This window comes from Psittacula echo, assembly GCF_963264785.1.
Source record: "Psittacula echo genome assembly, chromosome: 4".
Taxonomy (NCBI): domain Eukaryota; kingdom Metazoa; phylum Chordata; class Aves; order Psittaciformes; family Psittacidae; genus Psittacula; species Psittacula echo.
The window spans coordinates 43,958,941-43,981,167 of NC_137738.1; the positions used below are offsets into that span (position 1 = coordinate 43,958,941).

The 22,227-nt window shown below is 40.5% G+C and overlaps 3 protein-coding genes across 4 annotated transcripts in view; 2 read left to right on the forward strand and 1 right to left on the reverse strand.

Moving 5' to 3' along the window:
* The window catches only part of TMEM181 (transmembrane protein 181), a gene marked incomplete at both ends in the record, with an annotated part of 36,551 nt that extends 33,342 nt beyond the window's left edge, over positions 1 to 3,209 (forward strand). Inside the window, 3 exon segments of the mRNA XM_080616068.1 lie at positions 427 to 508; positions 2,122 to 2,188; positions 3,131 to 3,209. Of these exon segments, the coding sequence (XP_080472194.1) occupies positions 427 to 508; positions 2,122 to 2,188; positions 3,131 to 3,209 (228 nt within the window).
* A 5,622-nt stretch (positions 3,210 to 8,831) lies between these two features.
* Positions 8,832 to 15,193, reverse strand: DYNLT1 (dynein light chain Tctex-type 1). Its single transcript, XM_080615642.1, has 5 exons — positions 15,103 to 15,193; positions 12,232 to 12,273; positions 11,058 to 11,181; positions 10,790 to 10,867; positions 8,832 to 9,194 (listed from the first exon to the last, which is right to left on the reverse strand). The coding sequence occupies exons 1-5, from the start codon at positions 15,127 to 15,129 to the stop codon at positions 9,124 to 9,126; spliced, it is 342 nt and encodes a 113-aa protein (XP_080471768.1). The 5' UTR covers positions 15,130 to 15,193; the 3' UTR covers positions 8,832 to 9,123.
* Positions 15,194 to 21,467: 6,274 nt separating this feature from the next.
* SYTL3 (synaptotagmin like 3) overlaps positions 21,468 to 22,227 on the forward strand; it is a 30,676-nt gene continuing 29,916 nt past the window's right edge. For both annotated transcript variants that reach the window (XM_080614579.1, XM_080614580.1), the window contains exon 1: positions 21,468 to 21,743. In XM_080614579.1, the coding sequence (XP_080470705.1) occupies positions 21,634 to 21,743 (110 nt within the window). In that variant the 5' untranslated portion in view covers positions 21,468 to 21,633. The remainder of the gene's footprint in view (positions 21,744 to 22,227) is intronic.

The following is a 22,227-nucleotide window of genomic DNA, read 5'->3' on the forward strand; positions in this document are numbered from 1 at the left end:
TAAAATTGCCTGTGCAACTGCAACTGCCCTTACTGATAAGCATAGATATGTGATGGGAGCTAGTATAAAACCGCATGTAAAGCCTTTAGCATTTTCCCAAAGGTGAAGGCAAGAAGCCTTCTTGCTCAGCTTTCATAAAGCACCCAAGGCAGAATTATATGCTGCACCTCTCAAGAGTAGACCTCACCTCAGCAAAAGTTGCTTGTGTTAAAACTTTGTCTTCAAGTGGGAGCTTTACCTTGAAATGGCTTGAGTGCATTAGTGGGCATTGAATTTAAAACATGCAGGTTTGTTTAGCCATTCTTGCTCTCAAACTTTAGTAAGGTAAACTTCCTTTCCATTGAACCACCTTATGTATGGTTTGGGTCTTGTTAATATGTATGGAGCTATATTGAGCAATATCCTTAACACTTAATACCAGCAGAATTTTTATCATTTTATGGTTTATTGAACTTTTATCTCTACACATTAGCCTTCGTGTATTCCCCCTCAAAGAATGCACTGTATGGTAAGTGTAAGCAATTGTCTGGCAAACTTAGATGATGAACTGGCATATTAGCAGATACTGTGTAACGCCGTTATATTTTGGTTGTCTTGTTACTATTTGAATTTGCAAAGTTTGAATACTGTTTGATTTTGAAAAGTTACTGAAGCAAAAATTAATTTGCTCCTGAGCAGTGCAGCATTGGAAATATGACAGAACACATAAAATGTATGCAACTGATTAGCTAGACTTAAATTCTTATGCACTTAGATCAAGCTCATAGTCAATATGATGTTTGCATGTGATGCACCAACTTCTGGACTGACTCACAGACAGTCTTTAAGGAGCAACAATACTTCATTTGTACTTTGTTCTAAGAAAGGTTAACATATGGGCGTGCTGCCAAACTGGACTCTGAAACAGGTGACATGATGTTGGAAAAGGCGGAATGAAGCTCATCTCCAACATGGGAGGAATTTTGGGGAACACAGTTGGCCTGCACGGGGCCCACCGAATCAGTGGCACTTTTTTTTTTTTTGGTAATTATTGCTATGTAGAGGATGTAATCTGCCTCACATGGTGCTTATAAAACATCATCCCTTTCTAACTGAGAAAGATATATACGGTAAATATTTGTACCGAGTCACTCTCCGCTTTAAGCATTGAGTTTAAAATGCAGAACCATAGAACAGCCCAAGTTGGAAGGGACCTGGAAAGATCACCTGGTCCAAACTTTCATGGGAAATGCAGCCTAGATGAGATTATCTATCACCCTGCCCAAGAACATCCTGTGTGCTGACAGGTATGCAGGGGGAAGGCTGCACTGGAGCTGGTCCTTTCTCTGAACATTTTAGGGTTGATATAGGTAGAACTGTTATGGAAAAATGTTATTTTCACATTAAGAAGACGAGAAATGTTTGGGTGAGAATAAAGTTAAACTTGCTGTTGGGTCACAGGAAATATTAGTTTATAGAAGGCAGAAGGTAATGCCAGGAAAAAGGTGTTTATGGCAAATCGCTGGATTGAATTTTATTTGCATATAATTATGCACTGCAGCTAAGCAGCACAGATTATGCAAGAAATAAAGGCCTTAAAACAAGGTAGAGGGTATTGTCATAAATAACCAATGGAAAGTTATGTGTTTCCTTTCATCTCACCATAAAGGTACAAGTCCTTCTTTTACCTATTACAAGGGTGAAAAGTAACTAGCTAATCATTGACTTGCATACAAGGGATTACAGCCTTGGTCTACCGTATTTGTAGCTTAAAAATAACCAAGAAGTCAAAGAAGTCTGTGCTTTTCAATAATGATTAATAATAATGAAATGTGACTTAATTACTCTTATGTGCAGGTTGAAATAGTATGACAAAGGAACCTGCACAACTGAGGAAATCCACTTATACTACATGAAGAGTGTCTATCTAAAAATGAGATTGTTACATTATCTCTTAAGAATACCATGATGTTGTGGATGAAGGGTGAAGGATTTAATGGAGAGAATTCCTGTTTGGGTATATTTTGTTGACTTGTAGTCGTGACTGCCTTGGGAATTGTCAAATCTGTTGGTACAGCACTGAGTTAGAAGTACAGCCACATTTATGTATTTAATTTATTAACTCTTACTTATATTTTCCAGAATCACAGTTGAAAGACAATCCTGCTTTTTCTATGCTGAATGATTCAGATGATGATGTGATTTATGGGTAAGATTATAAAATACCTATGGAGAGTGACTTTAGGTGTGTTATTTTTGTAATGTTCTTTTCCATGTTCATTAAATAGGTGAAGGATTTGTAGGTTGTTAGTGAAAGTATTCTGAACAGAATAACAGTCTTATTCTGAAACAGAAATGCAATGAGAGTGCATGTTATCTTGTCTTCTTTTTTTGGTTCCTAAAAGGGATTGCTATGACACTGATACAAACAGGTAAGAAAGCACCTGTAGGGTGCTGGTAGGTCATGGGGTGAAAGCACCAAGAGCTGTGAAAGGAAAGGGCTTCCTCTGAAACCAGAAGGGAAGTCAGGTGGAGCTGGCAAAGGGGCAGCTCGTGTGTAAATGCTTCATGGAAGGAGAAGGGCTCTTCTTAAGTCCATCACTGACTGAAATAAGAATAATCAAATCTAACAAAAAGTCCTAGACTTGTGTGAGTTTCTGTAATAAGAGAATTATAGTAGTACTGAAAACCCACCCCCGTCAGGTGTGTCTGTGTTGGACACTGAACAAATGCATTAGCTGCCCTTGATACTTTCACCTTTTACCAAAGACACTGACTGAAGTGGTCGAAACAGTGAGGATGGGATTAATACCAGGGTGAACTGAGCAGATTTGTGCTAGACTAGCTACATGTTTGTCTGAGCTAGCTTGTTTTTGTTTAGATTGTTGAGTAGTGGTAGTATCAGCTTGATTATACGTGGATCCTTATGAAAAGTGGCTTGTAGTTGCTGGAATAACTTCTATTATGCATCATCCTCTAAGGAAAAGTCATATATATTGTTCATACGTCCAACAGGGAAGGAAAAAGGATACCAGATTCTTACCCAAATAACAATTTAATGCGTCAATGCAGTTTATAATTTTCCTGTTTATTTTGGACTTCCTATCTAAACACTGTGTTCAGAAGTTTTCACAAGTATCTCTTTTCACAGGAGTGACTATGAAGAAATGCCACTTCAGAACGGCCAAGCTATTAGAGCCAAGTATAAAGAGGAGTCGGACAGTGATTGATTGATTGATTCTGACGTAGACAGACTTGTTCAGCTGAAATTAAACCAATTTTGAAGTTTTCCTAGATGGACAACTTCTTAGCTTTGTTGCAGTCTGCTGTCAATCTGAACACTGACTCCCAGGAAGGACATCCTGTGTCTGTTTCTGTTTACAAAGTCTAAACTGAAGAAAAGAATGCTTGAAAAGGTTGTGGTGAAAACTTCAGAAATCAAGATTTTTACCTGTCTTATAAAATGCCTGATAGCAGGATGCCTGTGGACTAGTCTTAGGTCTATTTCCATTCACAAGTATCACTGATTATATCCTGATTTTAAAATTGCTTCCTTGCTGCTTAGTTTTTTGGATTGGTTTGGTTTGAGGGTTATGTACAGCATACTGTCATTGCTCTGTTGCATTTGTGTTGGCTCCTTTGTATATTGTCCACGTACGTGCCTCGTTTTGCTTCGGATTGCCTGCCTTAGTCTTTTGAGCTGGAGGCAGGGAATGAAGTGTCTTAGGGCTTTCTCTCTTTTGTGGTTTTTTTTTTTTTTTGCTTGATGCAAGAAAACACAAGCTTTCCATTCTTCAAAGCGATACAGACTTAAGACCATTTTTGTAATTCATTGAAATGAGTTTACCAGATTTATAAGTGCGACGTATGTGCAAATAGTCAAGTTCTAGTGAGCCAAATAGCCTCAGTGGTGCAAAACTATTCGCCTAATGTATGTTTTATATCACATGTTTTACTGCCACAACAGAACTGGGTTTTGTTTTGCTTTTCTAACCAGCCTGTTCAAATGGTACTTAGGCAGCAACAAATCCCAGAAGGAAGCCAGTACTCCTCTTTCTGGATTTTTGTATGCTGCGGGTGATTGTTACACTTACAAAGAATACAGTATGAAAACTTCATAGCGAATTAAAATTTGCAAATTCCAAACATTTCATTTTTAGAGGCTTTTCTACATCAGGATTTTTCCTTAAGATGTATTAGTAGATAGTTAATCTACATCCCAGGAACAGTCATGGTTGCTCATGTATTGAATGTGCATCAGAGGTGGCTTTTGGCTTTTGAGCACATTCTGTGAAGTTCAACTTCTCTGTCATGCCACAGTCACCACCTATTCTGGTCAGAACTTTTACTAGCACGTTTTGAGATTATTTGTATTGCAGTCTGTCCTGGAACAAAGTTAGATGGGAATTAAGTATTCCTAGTACAATGCTGCTTCTCTGTTTGAAAGTTGGTTTTCTCCTACACCATTGTTCAGTTCATTATTTAAGTGGATGCTGTTTGTCTCTAAATACTTTAGTTTTCAGGTACTCGACTACAGGTATCTTTCTTTTCCACGAATTTGTAACTGTGATTTACTCTTGTAAAATTTCTCTACCCTGCTGCTGTAGAAGACTCTAAAGCACTGTAAGGTGTTCAACAAAAAATGGTGCTGGCTTACACTAGGAAATTGTGCTCCTCACTGAAGTAGTTTAAACAGGAGATTGAAGTCCTATTAGGCTTGCTGGATTGGACTGGGGAAAAATTAGGTTTGTTCTGCTTTGATGCAACAATTGTTCTAGACCATTCCCACATTCCCACTGCAGGAACCTCCTGGCAGCTGTTCAGGATCGTGAAGGGGAGACTTCACAGGACAGTTCCAAGCAGTTTGCTTAGAAAGGACCAAAGGAACTGTCTCATATGGTTGCACCCTTGCTATCATAGAATAGTTCACATTAAATCAGTGCTATGCTAAAGGTAATTGTAGTAAGATACTGTGTGTGTGAGAGAGAGAACTCTGTAAAATAGGTAAAATTTTTTGAGGGTATTTGAAATTTAAAACCAGGGATCACTTATGTGTTAGAAGCCAAAGCACTATTGTATGGCTAAAGCAAGGAAACTGCTGGGGAGGAAGGGAAAGGTTTTCCCTTTGATTTCTTAATGAATTTGTGTTAGTTTAGTAGAAGAACATATAGGAAAACACTAAAGAAGTATTCGAGTTAGTGGTGTTTTGTTTCTCCAGTGAGCTAAGCTGTACCCTGACTGCTTCCTCTTAGGCTTGTTTTTTAATAAGTATGGGAGATGATATTTGTATCTTAAAATCAGAGGGCCCATTCTCGCTCTTACTGTTCCGCAGCCACCTCTCCTGAGACTCACAGCTGTTTGGATGTGCGGAGTCAGACTTGGAAGCCACCTCGGCATCCCTCACATACCCCAAGTCCTTTTGACTTCCATTTGGAGTGAGTACAGGAAGTGGGTCTTCAAACACTGATATTTACATGATCCTTATGTATTCCATCTGTTTGGCTCTGATATTTCTTAATTCTGTTCTAAATTGTTCTGAAGAGATAAAACGTTTGATTTGACCAATGTGCAAGTGTATTCCTATTTCTTATCACAGTTTGCACTGATGGTTACAGTTAACCCTGAAATACAGTGTCATGCTTTGGTATTTCATTAACTAAAGAAGCTATTTTTAATCTAACTTTTGAGATGATGATTTTTTCCTGAGATGTTCTTGGTCCATTTCACTTGCTGTGTTGTTTGCATTAACTTTTCTACATCACTACATTCGAAGTGGAAATAGGAAAGTTGGGAATGGGAAATGTGTACCTAAAATAAGGATCTCACTATGAAAATAGTGAGAAAATAATTTCCTTGATAGTTTTCAGAGATTATATTTAAGCAATGTTTGCCATGCAAAATAGCTTTGTATTTGGGAAATGCTAGCGTGTGGCTGTAAGCTTGGTTGAATGAAGCACTGTCACATTAAATTCAATATACAGTAAAGGCAAAAGTAGTGAAGCAAGTGAGGAAATAGTTTTGCCAGTAAGAAATCTCAGTTTCACCCTTCTTATTTTCACAATTGGAAAGCAGAGACAGCATTTGAGGAATATTACAACAGGGATTGTAAACAGCCTGGGAGTAGATGGTATAAATTCACCTCCTAAGTATTGTAACTTAAGGGTGAAACAAAAAATACCTGGTTAAGAAACAAGCCTGGCTGTCCTTTCATTACTGTTGAAGTAATTATTTCCATCACTAGTAGAGCTGTATAAAATGAGACAACTATACAAACAGGCCCCACAGCACATGGTGTTCCTGCTCTGAAGGAGATGCCATCTCTTAAGTAACTGCAAGACTTCCATGAACAGAGTGATCAAGAGGGATGTTTGAGACACCAGTAACCATTGAATGCAAGCCATTTGTGAGAGCCATTTTTAGTAGCATTTGCTTTGAAAAGAGCTGGTGTTGGAAAGGGTGGGAAATTTCCCCAGGCCTGGCAAAGAGGTGTAACACCAGGGAGAAGCAGGGACTGCAGCAGGGCCCATGGCACTCATGCTGGGGAGGCCCAGCTATGGAAAGCTGTCTGTTGTCTTTCTCCCAGCCAAAAGACAACTTGGTATCTACAGCCACCCAACTCTTCCCGGTTTCCTTTTGCTGATGCCAGTAATAACAACCTTTGCATTACTGTAAGACTTTTTTGAGAAATTTGTAAATATGTAAAATGAAAATATGGAAAAATTGTGTACCAAAATGGTATCAAAATGTGTACGATAAATGCTCTGTTTAATGAGAAGCTGTAACTAAATGCTGCTTTGAGACAGTGTGCATGAGGACATGTGTTGAATATCCTGTATATCTAGAAGATGTGTTAATGACAGCAAATTATCCATTTATGTTGGAAAACTTCATGCTAATATGGAATATGAAGGAAAAAATATTTTACTTTAAGCAGAAGTTGGGTAGTGAGTTTCTTGTACAACTTCATGTGCATAATCATTGTTAAATATGTTCATAATAAAGTTTTATATCTTTATATTGTAGCTTAGTTCTATTTTCCTTCTAGCACCATTTTCATAACTTACATCTATCATTTGCAGTTTACATGTATCTTCTTATGCATATTTAAACTTGGTTAATTGCAGAAGGATGAGATTCAGGAGGCTGTGGCAGCACAGATTAACCAGTATCTACCTCTGGAGTAAAACTTAATGTTACCGGGTTTTTTCCTCTCATGCAGCTCTTACACTGACAAGCATCCCAAGCATTTTATTTCTGCGCTTTAGCACCTTCATGAACCAACAAACAGAAAAAAACCCCCTATTTATTCTAAATGTAAACAAGCAGCTAAGGAGGTGCTTCACTACCAGCTGCCTTCTGGAATGCTGATGGAAAGGAGATAAAGTATCCAGATCAAATACGAATGTCCTTAGCAACTCAGAGATTAAAGATCTATTCCTTTTATAACAAGTTTCTCTCTCACCCTGATGACTAGTTTCAGGCACTTTATTCAATCTTTGTTTTAATATTTTCTTTTTACAGGTGGTGTATCATTTCTGACACTGAATGCTCAGCATTAAGTTTCTTGTCAAACTGGTGCTAAAGCTCTCTACTACAGAAATGCAGTACATATACACTCTGTGTAGCTCCATCACACTCCTTAGGACATATGCTGGAATAAAGTGACCTGTCATAAATGAGACACGTCCACAGGTATGTTTTGAAACTTGTATACTAACAGAAACATGTCAGCCTTTAAACTGTATTCAAAGTCTTGATGGTACAAAGTCCAAACCTGCTGACAGGAGAAATGGGTAGGAACGAAGAGTCAAAGCCTTGCCCATCATGGAGTGGAGGGGGGGTTTTGCAGTCTGTTTGAGTACACTGAGCAGTCAACAGAGAGAAACCCCTGCACCCAGCACTATGAAAAGCAAACCCTCTGCTGGCCCTGGAGTTTTCAGCACTGTGTCTTTCCAGATCATGGAAACACACTGCATCAGGAGTGATCTCATTGCAAATGGCGTCAGCCAAGAGCCAGCTTCTGAAAATGTGTGTCGGGGCTTCCTAAACATAAGCAAATGCAGGTCACTCACACTGCCTCCAGCCTGGAATCCTCTCTCCCCCGCTGGCTTCGTGAGTAATTCTTTCAAGTTCACCAGCACTGAGCTACTGCTTACAGCAGCAGCACAGCAGTTCATAGGGGTAGTCTGAAATTTATAGCATGCTCCCATTTCTTCAATTAGCTGACAAAGAAAAAGTTACCCAAGCCTATGCTGAAAACAAGTCTTACATGTTCCTCCTCTGCAGCTTTACTCTAGAATGCAGGAGACATTCACATGTTATTTAATTATGTCCCCCTGAGGCTGGTTTTTCCCCTTTCAGAAGGGTTCATGTTTTACAAACTATCAGAACTCATCACACACCATCACCTAAAACCAACAGAGAGGATAACAGGGAAGTTCAAGACCTACTCAACACACATAACTGGCTGTGGGAGTGACTGGTTACCCACGTACAGCTTGCTGAGCACTCCTGGAATGTGAAAACCTTATCTGCCCTTGTTCACTGAAGGTAGTTATTTCTGTTATCATTCCATGCCTTCAAAACCATACAATCAGATTAAACAGGTACCAGAAATGCAGACAAGTTACTTTCTAATAAACATCATCTAATTTTCTTGCAATTTTGTAGTGACTTGGGCAAAACTATGGAAGTGCTTTGCATTCTGGTATGTACCTCAGCAACCTTGAAGAGAATGAGATTTGGAACTTCTTAAATATCGAGTTAAGTTTAAATGAATCTCACACCAATGGTTATGAATTTCAATAATTTAATGCTAACCAAAAGTACAAAGTATGAAAATCAGTGTCTAATTTAGATTGGTCTTAAAAAAGAAATCTAGAGAAAGTGTGTGCACTGCAGCAGATTTCAGTATTAGCACCTTGAAGATAAGTTCTTGAAGTGTTAAGACAGTGTGGCAACACTGCTAGGATACTAAGAACAAACATAAACCATGTAACAGCATGTTTTCACACTTCCATGTTTGAAAAAAAGTTACTGAAAAAGTACATTAAAACCAGAAGTTGTTCAGTGTATTCACAGTTTGAGTAGAGGTGGACTTAGGTGCTGGAGTAGAAAAGAGAAGGGTGAATGATTCCAAGGCAATCAGATTGCAAGTCCAAAGGCACTGACAATACAGTACACAGTCTTATTCTCCCATCTCACAGTGCAGGTCCCTACAAATACAAAAAAGGGTTTCAGAGACAGAAGAGTGTAACAGTGATTACATGCACACCCTTATGTGCAGGTTTGTAATTTACATTTAGAACCTTAAGCATGAAGCTTTCACAACAGCTAAGCAGTTCATATGTAGCAGAGCTGGCACCACAGCCACACAGAAAACACATCAATGTATTTGCTATTACTCCAGAACTACAGCACTTGGGGAAAAAAGAGAAGTATCACAGTATGCTAGAGATTGGAAGGGACCTCAAAAGATCATCTAGTTCAATCCCCCTGCCAGAGCAGGAACACCTAGATAAGGTTACACAGGAATGTGTCCAGGCGGGTTTTGAATGTCTCCAGAGAAGGAGACTCCACAACCCCCCTGGGCAGCCTGTTCCAGTGTTCCCTCACCCTCACTGAGAAGAAGTTTCTTCTCAAGTTGAAGTGGAACCTCTTGTGTTCCAGTTTGTACCCATTACCCCTTGTCCTATCATTGTTTGCCACTGAGAAGAGCCTGGCTCCATCCTCGTGACACTCCCCCTTTATATATTTATATACACTAATAAGGTCACCCCTCAGTCTCCTCTTCTCCAAACTATAGAGACCCAGCTCCCTCAGCCTTTCCTCATAAGGGAGATGCTCCACTCCCTTAATCATCTTAGTTGCCCTGCGCTGGACTCTCTCCAGCAGGTCCCTGTCCTTCTTGAACTGAGGGGCCCAGAACTGGACACAATATTCCAGATGCGGTCTCACCAGGGCAGAGTAGAGGGGAAGGAGGACCTCTCTCGACCTACTGACCACCCCCCTTCTAATACACCCCAGGATGCCATTGGCCTTCTTGGCCACAAGGGCACAGTGTTGGCTCATGGTCATCCTGCCCTCCACTAGGACCCCCAGGTCCCTCTCCCCTACACTACTCTCTAACAGGTCGTTCCCCAACCTATACTGGAACCTGGGGTTGTTCCTGCCCAGATGCAGGACTCTACACTTTCCCTTGTTATATTTCATCAAGTTATTTCCTGCCCAACTCTCCAGCCTGTCCAGGTCTCACTGGATGGCAGCACAGCCTTCTGGCGTGTCAGCCACTCCTCCTAGCTTACTGTCAGTGTCATCAGCAAACTTGCTGACAGTACACTCAATTCCCTCATCTAAATCATTGATGAATATATTGAATAATACTGGCCCCAGCACTGACCCTTGAGGCACTCCACTAGATACAGGCCTCCAACTAGACTCCGCCCCATAGACTACAACTCTCTGGCTTCTGTCCTTCAGCCAGTTCGCAGTCCACCTCACTACCTGACCATCCAGACCACACTTCCTCAATTTAGCTATGAGGATGCTGTGGAAGACTGTGTCAAATGCTTTGCTGAAGTCAAGGTAGACCACATCCACTGCTCTGCCATCATCCATCGACCGTGTTATTTCCTCATAAAAGGCTATGAGGTTGGTCAAGCATGACTTCCCCTTGGTAAAGCCATGTTGCCTCATAACCCTCTTATCCTTGATATGCCTTAAGATGGCACCAAGGATAAGGTGTTCCATCAAAGTATGTTGCCTAGGCTTAAGGGCATGAGCTGAAATGTCCAACAGTTGTGTTTCTTACCATCACTGGAGTTGTCCCAGAAGCAAGAGCTTGCTGTATGTAGCCCAGCACCATTCTTTTGCATAATCACACAGGTCACTGTTAGTAGAGAAGCTTTTATTAATCTATCACTGACATCAATTAACATTTAGCTCAATGTTTGCTTAGCATAGCACATACACACATGCTTATGAGTAGTTTACAGACATGGTTCTTGCCAGGATCTTCCCCCACCCATCAGCACACTTGCCTGTACCAGCTTTAACAGCAAAGAGAAAACTGAGCTCACCAATATACTTGAAAGGCTTCCCCAGCTTTGTGAGTTGGCTCAGCGTTTGCTCTACCACACTGGTTGTCCACTGGTTCACCTTGCTGTGCTGGTAGGTATTGCCACCTATTGCACTTTCTATGGCCTATTGGCAACAAGTACACACAATAAGTTTCACAAGGCACCCATTAGCCCATTCCCCATAGCCACAGAGAATTCCTAAATCCTGCTTGTCCATACTGATTGTTGGAAGTGTTTTCAGTTATTACAAAAATTTAACCCCAGCTCATTCATACATATTCCTCTACAGAAATGATATTCAGAATTGTCAGCAGAACCATTTTTGGCAAACAAAACCCCAAATTGAAACAAAAGACCCATGTGGTTGCTGGTTATTAATTGAGCAGCAGCCTTCAGCCAAATAGTCCATTTTGCTTACAAGGATAGTTTCCCCTTTAAGATACAGGTAAGTACATTAAAGCTGCATGGTTTCATTGACACATTTTTTCCTCACAGAAATTGTTTTTAAAAAATAGCCACAAAATCATTTCAGATTCAGAAGAGACACGAGCATGCACCGAAGCCTGTGCATTCCATTTACAGAGTGACCAAAACAGTGGTTTTGCAATGAGAAAAAGACTGCACTAGGTTAGTCTACAAGAGGAATTCTGGACATAAAAACCACACCCCAAATCCTTCTGGAAATTTTCTAGACAGGAAATTCATGTTTCTTAGCAACAAGAACAGTTTAATCATCCCAAACAAACAAGAACTCATTTTGGAGGAAAAGCAACTCAAACACACACAGTTACATGCACATACAGACAGCCTAGAAAAAGCCCTGTACGTTACTGAAACATGAAATCTATTTCTATGGGGTTTCACCTAAAAAATTCTAATAAGGATACACTGCAATGAGAGAGAAGCATATGAAATTACTTTCATTATCTTCTGGATTTACAATGCATATCACAGCTTAACATAATTCCACTTAAAGTGGAATTGATGTATTTTGATTTGATTGATGATAAAATGGAATTAAAGTATATACACTGGTTAAATCAGCAATTCTACTTTGACAGCAACCTAGCGAAATCTATCATATCTCAGTTATCACATTTTCTTGAATGCCTTTTAGCACACAGCATATGATGTACTCTACTTTCACACCAACAAAATTAAAGTGTTAATTTACCTCTTTAATGATGGCACTGACTTCATCGACAACAAAGGAAGTCTACAAAAAAAATAGAATTTTAAATAATCAGTGGACGCATTGATCTGAGAGTTCAAGCTATGTTAAGAACATGCACAAGAAGCTTAATTTATGCTTGTCAATTTCTTGCAAGTCAGGAGATTGGAGTCTTCCTTTATTTGCCCACCTGTCCTTTGGCCCCCTGAACCCAGGCAACATCCTTAGCAAAGTAATTAAAAGTAACAGGTGAACTAATATTGGTTGGCCCTTAGAGGCAAAGTTCTCAAACTTTAACTTGGTAGTATTTTAGAACAACATATACAGCACTTCTGTAAAGGTACATTCACATATTACAACAAGCATTAATGTTCACAGTTTGCAGCAGGGTTGCAGAGGTAAGCTCAGTGTGCAGGCACAGCTTACCTCTTACAGTTAAATGAAACCGACATCTCCAGGGCACTGACACAGACAAAACATTAATTGACAGCTTAAGGAGAAACTGCCATGACAATCTCAGCTGGGGATACAAAGAAAAGTGCCTTGGAAACAAAGGGGGAAATCCAGTTTGATGACCTTCCCACCACCTCAGCCTTCTCCCAGGCTCTGGGGAGCAGAGATTAAGCACAGAGAAGGCCCTGACATTTTACTAATCTTAAAACTACACTTGTATGGTTAGTATGTTTTCCTGGTTGTGTGCCTCAGCTACTGCTGCCTCCCATGTAAGGTAGTTAAACCAAGTGGGACCCTACATGGCATGCAGCAAGCCATGCACCATGGTTTTACTGCTGGTATCTCACCTCATAAACCAGAAGAAATGAATCAGACAAAAGAAATGCACATAACAAATTGATTAATTTCAGAAGACTGAATAAGGATTTCAAAATGAACTTCATGGAGTATATATTGTCTGAGATTTCACTGGCAGGTCCGTCAGCTTCTCCAGCTGGCAAACACGAATAACAGTGTAACTCAGGTGTGCAGGCAGGACATAGTTACAACTGCTCAGAATGTCAAGATTCTATTGATAAACCTTTGCCCAGAAGGTTTCAGAACAGTCTGGCTGGCTTCAGTGACATTCAGAAAGATGTGAGTAGTTGAGTGTTCTCTGAGAGAAGAAACAGCAGGATACACGCAAGCAATGCCTTTTCTCTATTTGGAGGCACCAACCTGCCCGCACATATCAACATTTGTAAAAGCTTTTATGTGCTGTGGCAAACTGGCTTTTATTTTCAGCTTCTTGACTTTGATTTAATTTTAATACACCTCATTTGTTTTCATGGTACTAAATTTTACAGGTGCTTACATTTTACATTGTATGAGGATATTTAAACGAAAAAGAGCACCAATTATCAAAATACTCCTTCCCTAGAGCGGAAGTTAAGAATATGGATGCCAGACATGCTGGCAGACATGAAACATGCTGTCAGGCAAGATCATAAACTACATACAGCTTTTTTCTTTGTGAAGTCAAGAACTCTGCTCAGAAACGCCTTTGAGTGAGCACAAACAAGGTTCACCAAAGCAAATTGAATTAAATTCAACCCAATTTCAAACTCTCAAAGGTATTTTGAGGACTAATTTGTACTGAAACAAGTGGGAAAGAGCCATACAGAGATTTAAGAATTTGGTTCTAGAGTTGCTGTTACTTCTTGACCGTCTTCCTTTTTGGGGATCACAGTGAATATGGGTTTAGATGCATGACAAAACAGAACACAAAGTTCTAATATCCAACTTCGTGATTTACGTGCTATTACTGAGCTGCCAAATCACACAACACTACCAGTCCATCTTTTAATAAGATGATATAAGCACTTTCTGTATTAAATCAGCAGCTTTATTCTTTACCTGCTCTACCCATCTGACACAAGGAAATCAGATGTGATGTTTCCAGTACCTTGTTTAAGCAGGGCGTTCCCAGGCAACAAATGCAAACAGCAAAGCAGCCTTGGTTTTTAATCATTCTGAAGATGTTTTTGGAAACAGCTCTAAGAATGATGTTCAAGTGTGTTAAAGAAAAAACCCCAAACCTGTAACTGTATAACACAGGCCAGATCCAGCAATGAGAACAAGGCTTTCAGAACAGCACACGCCTGACCCACCTTCACGCTGCTTTGCTATTGTCTAACCAAGTCACAGCGCAGCTGTTTAAGAACAATGCAGCAAATTGTCACAGCTCACAAAAAACTGTGCCTCTGCAAGAGCACCACTTTCTGGGCAGTCACTTACTGTGATAAAGACCCTTGATTTATCCGACTCTTATCTTCGTTAATGGGGTACAATGTCTCACTACTGCACCTGTAACATACGGACTACCTGGCTGAACTCTTCTTTCCTCACAAAATTAGCTTATTCCAGTCTTTCACTGATGTAACTCGTAAACCTTCTACCACAGCACACTGCCTCACCCCACTGGGGGGGGGGCACAGCCCACGACACCCCCCGAGCGTTTTCTCTAAGCGATTTGCAGCGACAGCTTTCGGGGGAGAGGCAGGCGTGGGTCACCACCAGGGAAGAGGAGTCAGCCAACTCCCGAAACATAGGCAAGGGGCTGGCCCATCGGTTACCGGCCGTGTTCACCTCGAGCTCCCGGGAGGAGGAACAAAGACTGGGCCTGTCGCCAGCCACTCCCCGAGACGCTCCACTCAGAGACGCCGCCAGCGCCCGGCGCCACACCGGCGGAGGGCAGCAAGGGACCGGGACGAAGAGGGGTAGAAGGGGCGGGCGGGCTGCCAGCAGCCCCGGGTTCACCCAAGGGGTGTGGTCCGGGCGGACAGGTACCACCTGAGACCCTCCACCAGCACTGAAAGGGGAAGCCAGGAGAAAGCCGGGGCAGCCCCGACACTGCCCTCCCGCTGCGCCCAGCCCCGTTACCTCCTCCCCCGGCTGGAACTCGTCCATCTTCCCGGTGGAGCCCCTCCAGCCGCAACCAACACCACCCCCTCACCGCTGCGCCCCACGCGCCAACCGCTACTCGCACTGCGCCTGCGCCTCCCACCGGCTCCGCGGCACCGAGGCGCTTGTGCAGTGCGCCTGCGCGCGCACGCACACACACGCTACTCCCAGCCGCTCCATTACGTCTCGGGCGCGTAGCAACGGGAGGCTCCGTAAGCTCTGCCTGCCCAGCGCCCTCCAAGATGGCGCGGTTTCCATAGCGACAGCGCGGCGGTGAGGCGGCGCCTTCGTGGCGGTGTCAAACGGTTCACAGCCTGAGAGAGGGAGAAGCTCCTTGTCACGGATAGCTAGCTTTGCATACAGATAGATAGCTCGCCGTTTGTGTTCCGCAAGCGTGCCTGCGGAGAGGGAGATCGAAGAGGTCCTTCCCTGGAAAGGAGGATTTGCATCTTGTTCCTGGAAAAAGAGCTTGAAAAGAAGACCTGAGTATGTCATGTATGCACAGGAACTATTAAAAAACCAAAGTAAAACAAAACAACCACAAACCAAACAAAAAAAACCCACAAACAAACAAACACATGTAAAGTCATGAAGAATACCTGAATTCTTATACCTGGATGTTAATGAAATTAAAGGGCACACTTTTTACAGTTTATGGATTTTGTGTGTTTGTGCAGTGTTAACAGATTGTCCCAGTGTCTGATGCTACCAACATCAGAGAGCTGCTCTAGGCAGTGAGAGATGCTGTTCAGTCTCAGAACACCATAGATGAACTGGAAATATATAGCCTGAATGAAGGGAAAAATAACGGGGCAAGCGCAACGTGTGCATTGAGGCAGGAATAACCAGCTCTATAAACGCAGACAGGGCAGGACTGGCTCATTCAGTAGCTGTTCCATAGACCAGGGAGTAAGGGGGTGTGAGAGGTACAATTTACCTAAATTCATTATATGATGTGGTTAAAAAAGGGAAGATGCCATACTGGGATGTGTAAATGGACATATAGCTTACAGGACATGGGAAGCAGCATTTCCATTGCACTCTCTGTAATCAGGCCTTGCAAGGAATGCTGTGTCTAGGTTTAGGCTGAGGGAGTTAAAGCCTCAGGGCCTGAGTGGTGACAGGTCCCAGCTGCCCTGATCAGCCCCAGCTGCGGCCTCCACCAATGCGCCCTCTGCTTCAGGCCTGTCTCTTCAGTGGATCTCTGCTATATGTTTTGCACTTGCCCCCACTCCTGGGTCAGACCCTGCTTCTCTTGAAGCAGAAGAGCCAGTCCCCTTGCTTTGGGAGTGTGTAGGGGCACCCTGCAGGCAACACCCACTTCTGGATGTGGTGGGATTGTGGCTGGCTGCTCAGCCTACCCTCGACTCACCTCTGAGCCTGTGCTTGCTGCTCCTGCCAGCCTGCAAGCAGAGATGAAAGGTGATGCTATGGGAAGGCTGAACAAGTGGAGCTTGTTTAGGTATGTTCTTAGCAGGTATAAAATACTGCAGCAGTTTTCCATACCCAGTGGTGAGAGGGAAAAACACAATGAGGTGGAAGTATGGTGATTAAATCTGTGGTTAAATATTGGGGGAAAGCTGATGGTAGGGCTAATGTTTTTCAACCTGGATTTGTGATACTACACATCTGTTGCTGTGGGTAGTTACAGTTCTCTGGTTATTTCTGGGCTTTCATTTAGTTAAAGTTTTACCTGAAATGAAGGCCCAAATCATTCAAATATTCTTTGTTGAACATAACTGTGCTCTACTGACAGTTACTTTCCTTTTGGCAATACAGCTGTTGAAGGTAATTAAATTTGACATACACAGGTGGAAATGTCTGAACCTATTTAACTAAGAAGAGCTGCTGCATTGTACATACAGTTTATCTGGTAGAGCCAGGAGTGAGACAGGATATTAACTTCGAAGAACAGCCTCTATTCTTTTCCAGATTTTGAAATAACTTGGATGTAATTTTGAACTTTATCACTCCCACTTAGTTCTGTAATAGATTGAACTGGGGTCACTAATCCAAATAGTATTATAATTTTTAACCATTATCTGATATCAGATTTCTAGTTATGAGGTTTGGTTTGGTTTTAGTTGGTTTTTTTCACAGATACATAAAAAAAAGAATTATTTTAAATTTTTTATATTAATTGCTTTGTCATTCAAACCTGAAAACCATTTTGTTTCCAGGAAAAGACTGTTCATGGTATAAGCGGAGTTTTTTGTGCAAGTCCTGCGGCCAATGAGGTTAGTAAGATTTTCACATGCATAGTGTCAGAGAAAGAAATGGTGTAGAACTCAAAGCCACTTCTCTTCCTGTGTGTGGCCTGAAGGCTGAGCATAGCTTGATGGTATCAGTCAGCTTTTATAGTCTTTTGTGCTTGCTCTCTTTTTAATGTTAGAAAAAGGAGTAACCTTTCTTCATTGCTTGTTGCTGGTAACAAAACCAGACACTTGGGGAAAACTGCTCTAATATTAGAGATCTTTGTTGTGCGTATTTGCTTTTAGCTGTTCTGAGGATGCTCCTCTCTACATGAGTCAGTCTAATTTTGGTGTCCAAAGGAAGGAAAGGGGGTGGAGAACAGCCACCATTTTTTTTTTTTCTTTAAGGAAAGATAAGTAGAGTGCTACTCATCTCTTAAAAGCAGTTTATTTCCACCTGTCTTTCTTTGATGGCTGCTGAAAAGGTAAGGGCATTGTTTTAATCTATTTTATATGACATTGCACAGGGGGATGCATTTTTACTTACTGGGATGTTAGGATTTTTAAAACTGCAAAGATTTCATGGAAAGACCACAACTGGAGCTTAAGTGTTTGTGTTGGGTTTGGGTTTTGTTTTTTTTTTTTTTGTTTTTTACTGTAAGTGCTGGCATGGGATGTTATTAAAATCACAAGAATAACTTTGGTAAAACATTATCAAAGAACTTTTAAGTAATTTGCATGTGAGGATGTGGAAATTAAACTGCTGCAGCCAGGTAGTGCAAAGTAACACTTGTAATTTTCTTAATTAAGAATAAATTTATGTGATTGGCCTCTACAGAACAGAAAATAGACACAGATTACAGTAGTTTTTATGATCTTTTTATCTGTATTCTTAATCTGTGTCCTAGCTACTGATGTATTACATCCATCTTCTGGGTTAATAGATGAGGTAGTCCAGTTATCTCAAGTCAATGAAGGCCATGAATTTAGAAGATCATCTTATATATACTTATTTAATTGTAATTATTTTGAGAATGCTTAAGGATCTGAACGGAGATCAGTAATACATTACATGCAAAATCGCTTTGAGAAAAAGCTTACTAAGTCGGGCATTTCTAAGTTCAAAAACTTAATCTACCCATTGCAAACTTAATCTTGTCTAAGGCAGGCCTTTTGATTGATATTCAGTTATATAGCTGTGTACTATTTTAGCCTAATAGAAAAAAACATGGCCTTCTGAGGTTGCACCGTATGTGTGCATCTCTCCCTCTCTTAAGGTGTCACCACACTGGTTGTCCCTTCTCCTTTACAATGGCTTTGAGACTTTGCATGATATTTTTAAAAAGCTACCGATCCATCTGCAAGGTGCCTGACGCTGTTTTACTTTAAATACATAGCTTAAAATAATGTTTGAACAACATATTTTGGCTGAGCTTTGTGGGAAAAGTGTCACTGTATGTACTTCAGCAGTTGCTGCTGCTTTTGGTTTCATGTAGAAGATGCTTGGCTTTGGGGTTTGCTGACTATGTAAAACAGCTAGCTAGCTGGGTTCAGTGGATAGATGTGAAGGGAGAGCACTTGTGAGGGTTTTTAAGATTATTTTTTCCTGTCAAGGAGGATCATTACTGAAAACACCTCTTGTAGCAACTGACCAACTGGTTTTAGTACAGTGGTACTGGTTGCAGTACCACTGATGGGCTGCAGTAGAATGCCTTTCTGAAGAATCCTGCCCTGGTTAGGGCAGAAGCTGTACCTCCAGGGGGGAGTAGCTGTGTACAGGGCAGAGTGGAAACAAGGTGGAGGCTCCAAGCTGTTCCTTTCCTCACACCATTTAAATCTGAGTAAGCTTGAATAGCTGAAAAAATAATAATAATAAAAAATATGCATCTCTAAATAAGATTCTATATGCCCTCAATATTTTTCATACAGTAAGATGTTATCTGAAACCCATTTCCCAAAATAGCCATGAAATGTGAAAACTTTGTATTCTTCTATGAAGAAGGGAGATAGTCCTTTTATAAAGCATTTGAAGGAAATAAGAACTATTCTGTGTTTACTTAACTGCAGAATTTGCTCTTAGTAACTGTTTTACTGTGGCACATTCTTAGTAGCTTTGCAAGACATTCATATATTTTCTTTAAAATCATTAGAGTGTTTTTATGGGATCCAGCTAATAATGACTGTCACAAATTTGCTAGCTTGTACTGATGCTTCTGCAGGGTGTTCTGATGATGGTGTAGATAAGCTAGCCTTTGGAAATCATAGGAGTTCATAGAAAATGTATCTTGCCCTGTAATGAATGTTTTGGTATCCTTCATGCAGAGGTCACTGAGTTTGTGCTGACCATTCTTTTAGATTGTATTGACTTAAATTGAATTGAAGGCTCAAAACATGCTCATCTATCCTGGGAGGTGTTTTTGAGGTAAAAGATGAAAGCAGGTAAAGGGCACAGAGGCCTTTGAAAATTATGTATACTGTGTTAAAAAGTTGCTCGGGCTTTTTAGCTTTCAACTGAGTAATTTCCTGTTAAACTGTAGTTCGTAAGGAAATAAAACATGATTCTGCCTATCTCTGTCTCTTTTGCTTCCACAGGAAGCCAATCTTTTTTTTTTTTTTTCTTTTTTGACACTGCTTCTGTGATATGCGTTGTTCTTTATAGATACAAATTGTCACCTGCCATTTTTTTTTTTTTCCCTTCTTTTTTGTGGGAAATTAATTAGCTTGATTGGGGCAAGCTGTATGTACAGTAATTTCCAGCACTGACAAAAACACATTGTCACTGTATATCTGAAGTTTTGGTGCATGATGGGGGTTTTCCTTTGGTTTTTTGTTTGTTTGTGGTTTTTTTAACTTAAAACTCACAATATTTTAACATAATGGTCCAGGAATGCAGATAGTTGGTCAGATTCTCAGCTGAGGTCTATCAGTGAAGCATCAGTAACTGCTTTGGGAAAGTTTTGCCCTGCTGTCCTAGTCCCTAGACCTTCTGCTTAGAGCTTGACTGCGTGTATTTCATTCAGATTAAGTTTGAAACACCCAGTTTTTATGTATAAATCTTTAATATTTGGTGTACAATGCATGGAATGCTTTTCTATGTCTTGTAATAGACACCAGACAGTAGTATTAAAACTGAATATGGTGTGTAAGCTGAATTAGATTGAGTAATCATTTTCTTTCTCTACTTTGCTGTAAAATACATTAAAATTATTTCCTATTTTATTGGAAGTTTTATGAAAGTGAAGATCACAGAATATATCCAAAATACAGTTGGGATTCTGTTTTAATTTTATACTTCTCATTTATCTGTGCATCAACATCATCAGTTTGGAGCCAGAATTGTTAGTGCACTGAGCTGGAAATATATATCTTAAGTCTTTAGTGTTTGTGTGTATTAACAAAGATAAACATTATTGGGTATTAAACTGTTTATTTAGACTTAACAGACTGAAGTAACTGGTAAGAGAGACCTTTAGAGGGTTTCTTTCATTCTTTCCTCTTAAACTTGATGTTTTATCTTTTCAGTAAGATGAGATTAGAAAGGGGCATTTTCGTCTCAACCAGTATGGTTTTTCCAGTTATGGGACCTGTAAACCTGTGTTCAAAACTAATTTAAGCTTCTTTATTGGTTGTTTTATGTTTACTGAATAAAAAATGTGAAGGCTCATGTCTGAGTGTAAAGGAACAAATACCCTAAGACTGTCTGAAGAACAGGACTGTCTCAAAGCCTCTCCTGTATCCAAGTTAGTGCATACAAGGTCTGAGTATAGCAAAGTATGGTCTTCGCATACTACCTAAAATGTCCTGAAGAGGTGAAAAGAGATGATAGCATGGTGGGGTTGTTTGGTTTTTTTTCCCTCCTATAGGTCTGGAAATCCCAAATCTGCAAGACCAAATAAAAAAATCCTTCCATTCCTTTGCACCATCTCTTGATGAATTGTCCCTCCTTCTGGTGACAGTTAAAGCCCAATCCTGAGCCTTGCTGCAAGCTCTCATCTCTTTTGGAACCACTCTCAGCCACAAAAGAAAAAAAAGAAAGAACAAGAAGTTATTTTGTGTGAAACAGACAAGCTGCTGTGACCTTGCTAATTGTTCATATTCCCTGGGTAGCAGAAACACTTAAATGATGACTTGTGTGAAGACAGACATGGTTGTTTTTCTCTTCAAGGATATGATACAGTGAACTGTATCACCGAAAACGTAAGAGTGCAGGCACTTACAAACACTCAGACCACTCAGACTACTCTATAAAGTAGTATCCATCATTACAGGTGCTGTAGAACCATAGGACAGGAGTCTACAAAAGAAGAGTTTGGGGAAAATGGCCTGTGAATTCAATCTAAACTTCCTTAAGCAACAGGAACGAGAAGCTGTTCTAGAAGTCCTGTACCGTGACCAGATGGTGAGAGAAACAGAGGAGAAAAGAATAAGGTATCTGCTGTTCCCTTTTTCCTGGATTTCTGTCTTTTGTTTTTTTGGTTGTTTTTTGGTTTATTTTTTTGGTTTTTTGTTTTGTTTTGTTTTGTTTTTCTAAAAGGTGCTCTTTTGCTGTCATTCCAAATGTATTTCTTTTTATGACTTGTTAGCTAATGCCTTTTTATTCCTTGGAAATACTAAGGATTATCCAGAGCCCCTTATGTTTACCATAATATACACTATTCTTCAGTAAAGATGAGCAAATACCGTTCTGTGAGTAATCTACTTACAGAATTTTACTTATAGCCTTCAGAGAAAAATTAAAGGCAGCAACTGAACTTTCTATGAAGGCTAGCAGTCAAATTCTGTAAGTAAGTTATAGCTTTATGGCATTCTCATCATGTTCCTATGCATGCCTATATAGTCCTAATAACACAGATCTTCAGCTCTTTGGCTGCTTTATTTAACTTATGTTGTGGAATTAAGAATCACTGGATAC

Coding starts and splice junctions, on each gene's coding strand:
- DYNLT1 (XM_080615642.1), bottom strand. CDS start 15,129: ATGGACGAGTTCCAGCCGGGGGAGGAG. Junction 10,868..11,057: donor GAAGCCTTTCAAGTATATTG/GTGAGCTCAGTT, acceptor CTCTACTAACAG/TGACCTGTGTGATTATGCAA. Junction 9,195..10,789: donor CTGGGACAACTCCAGTGATG/GTAAGAAACACA, acceptor TTGTATTTGTAG/GGACCTGCACTGTGAGATGG.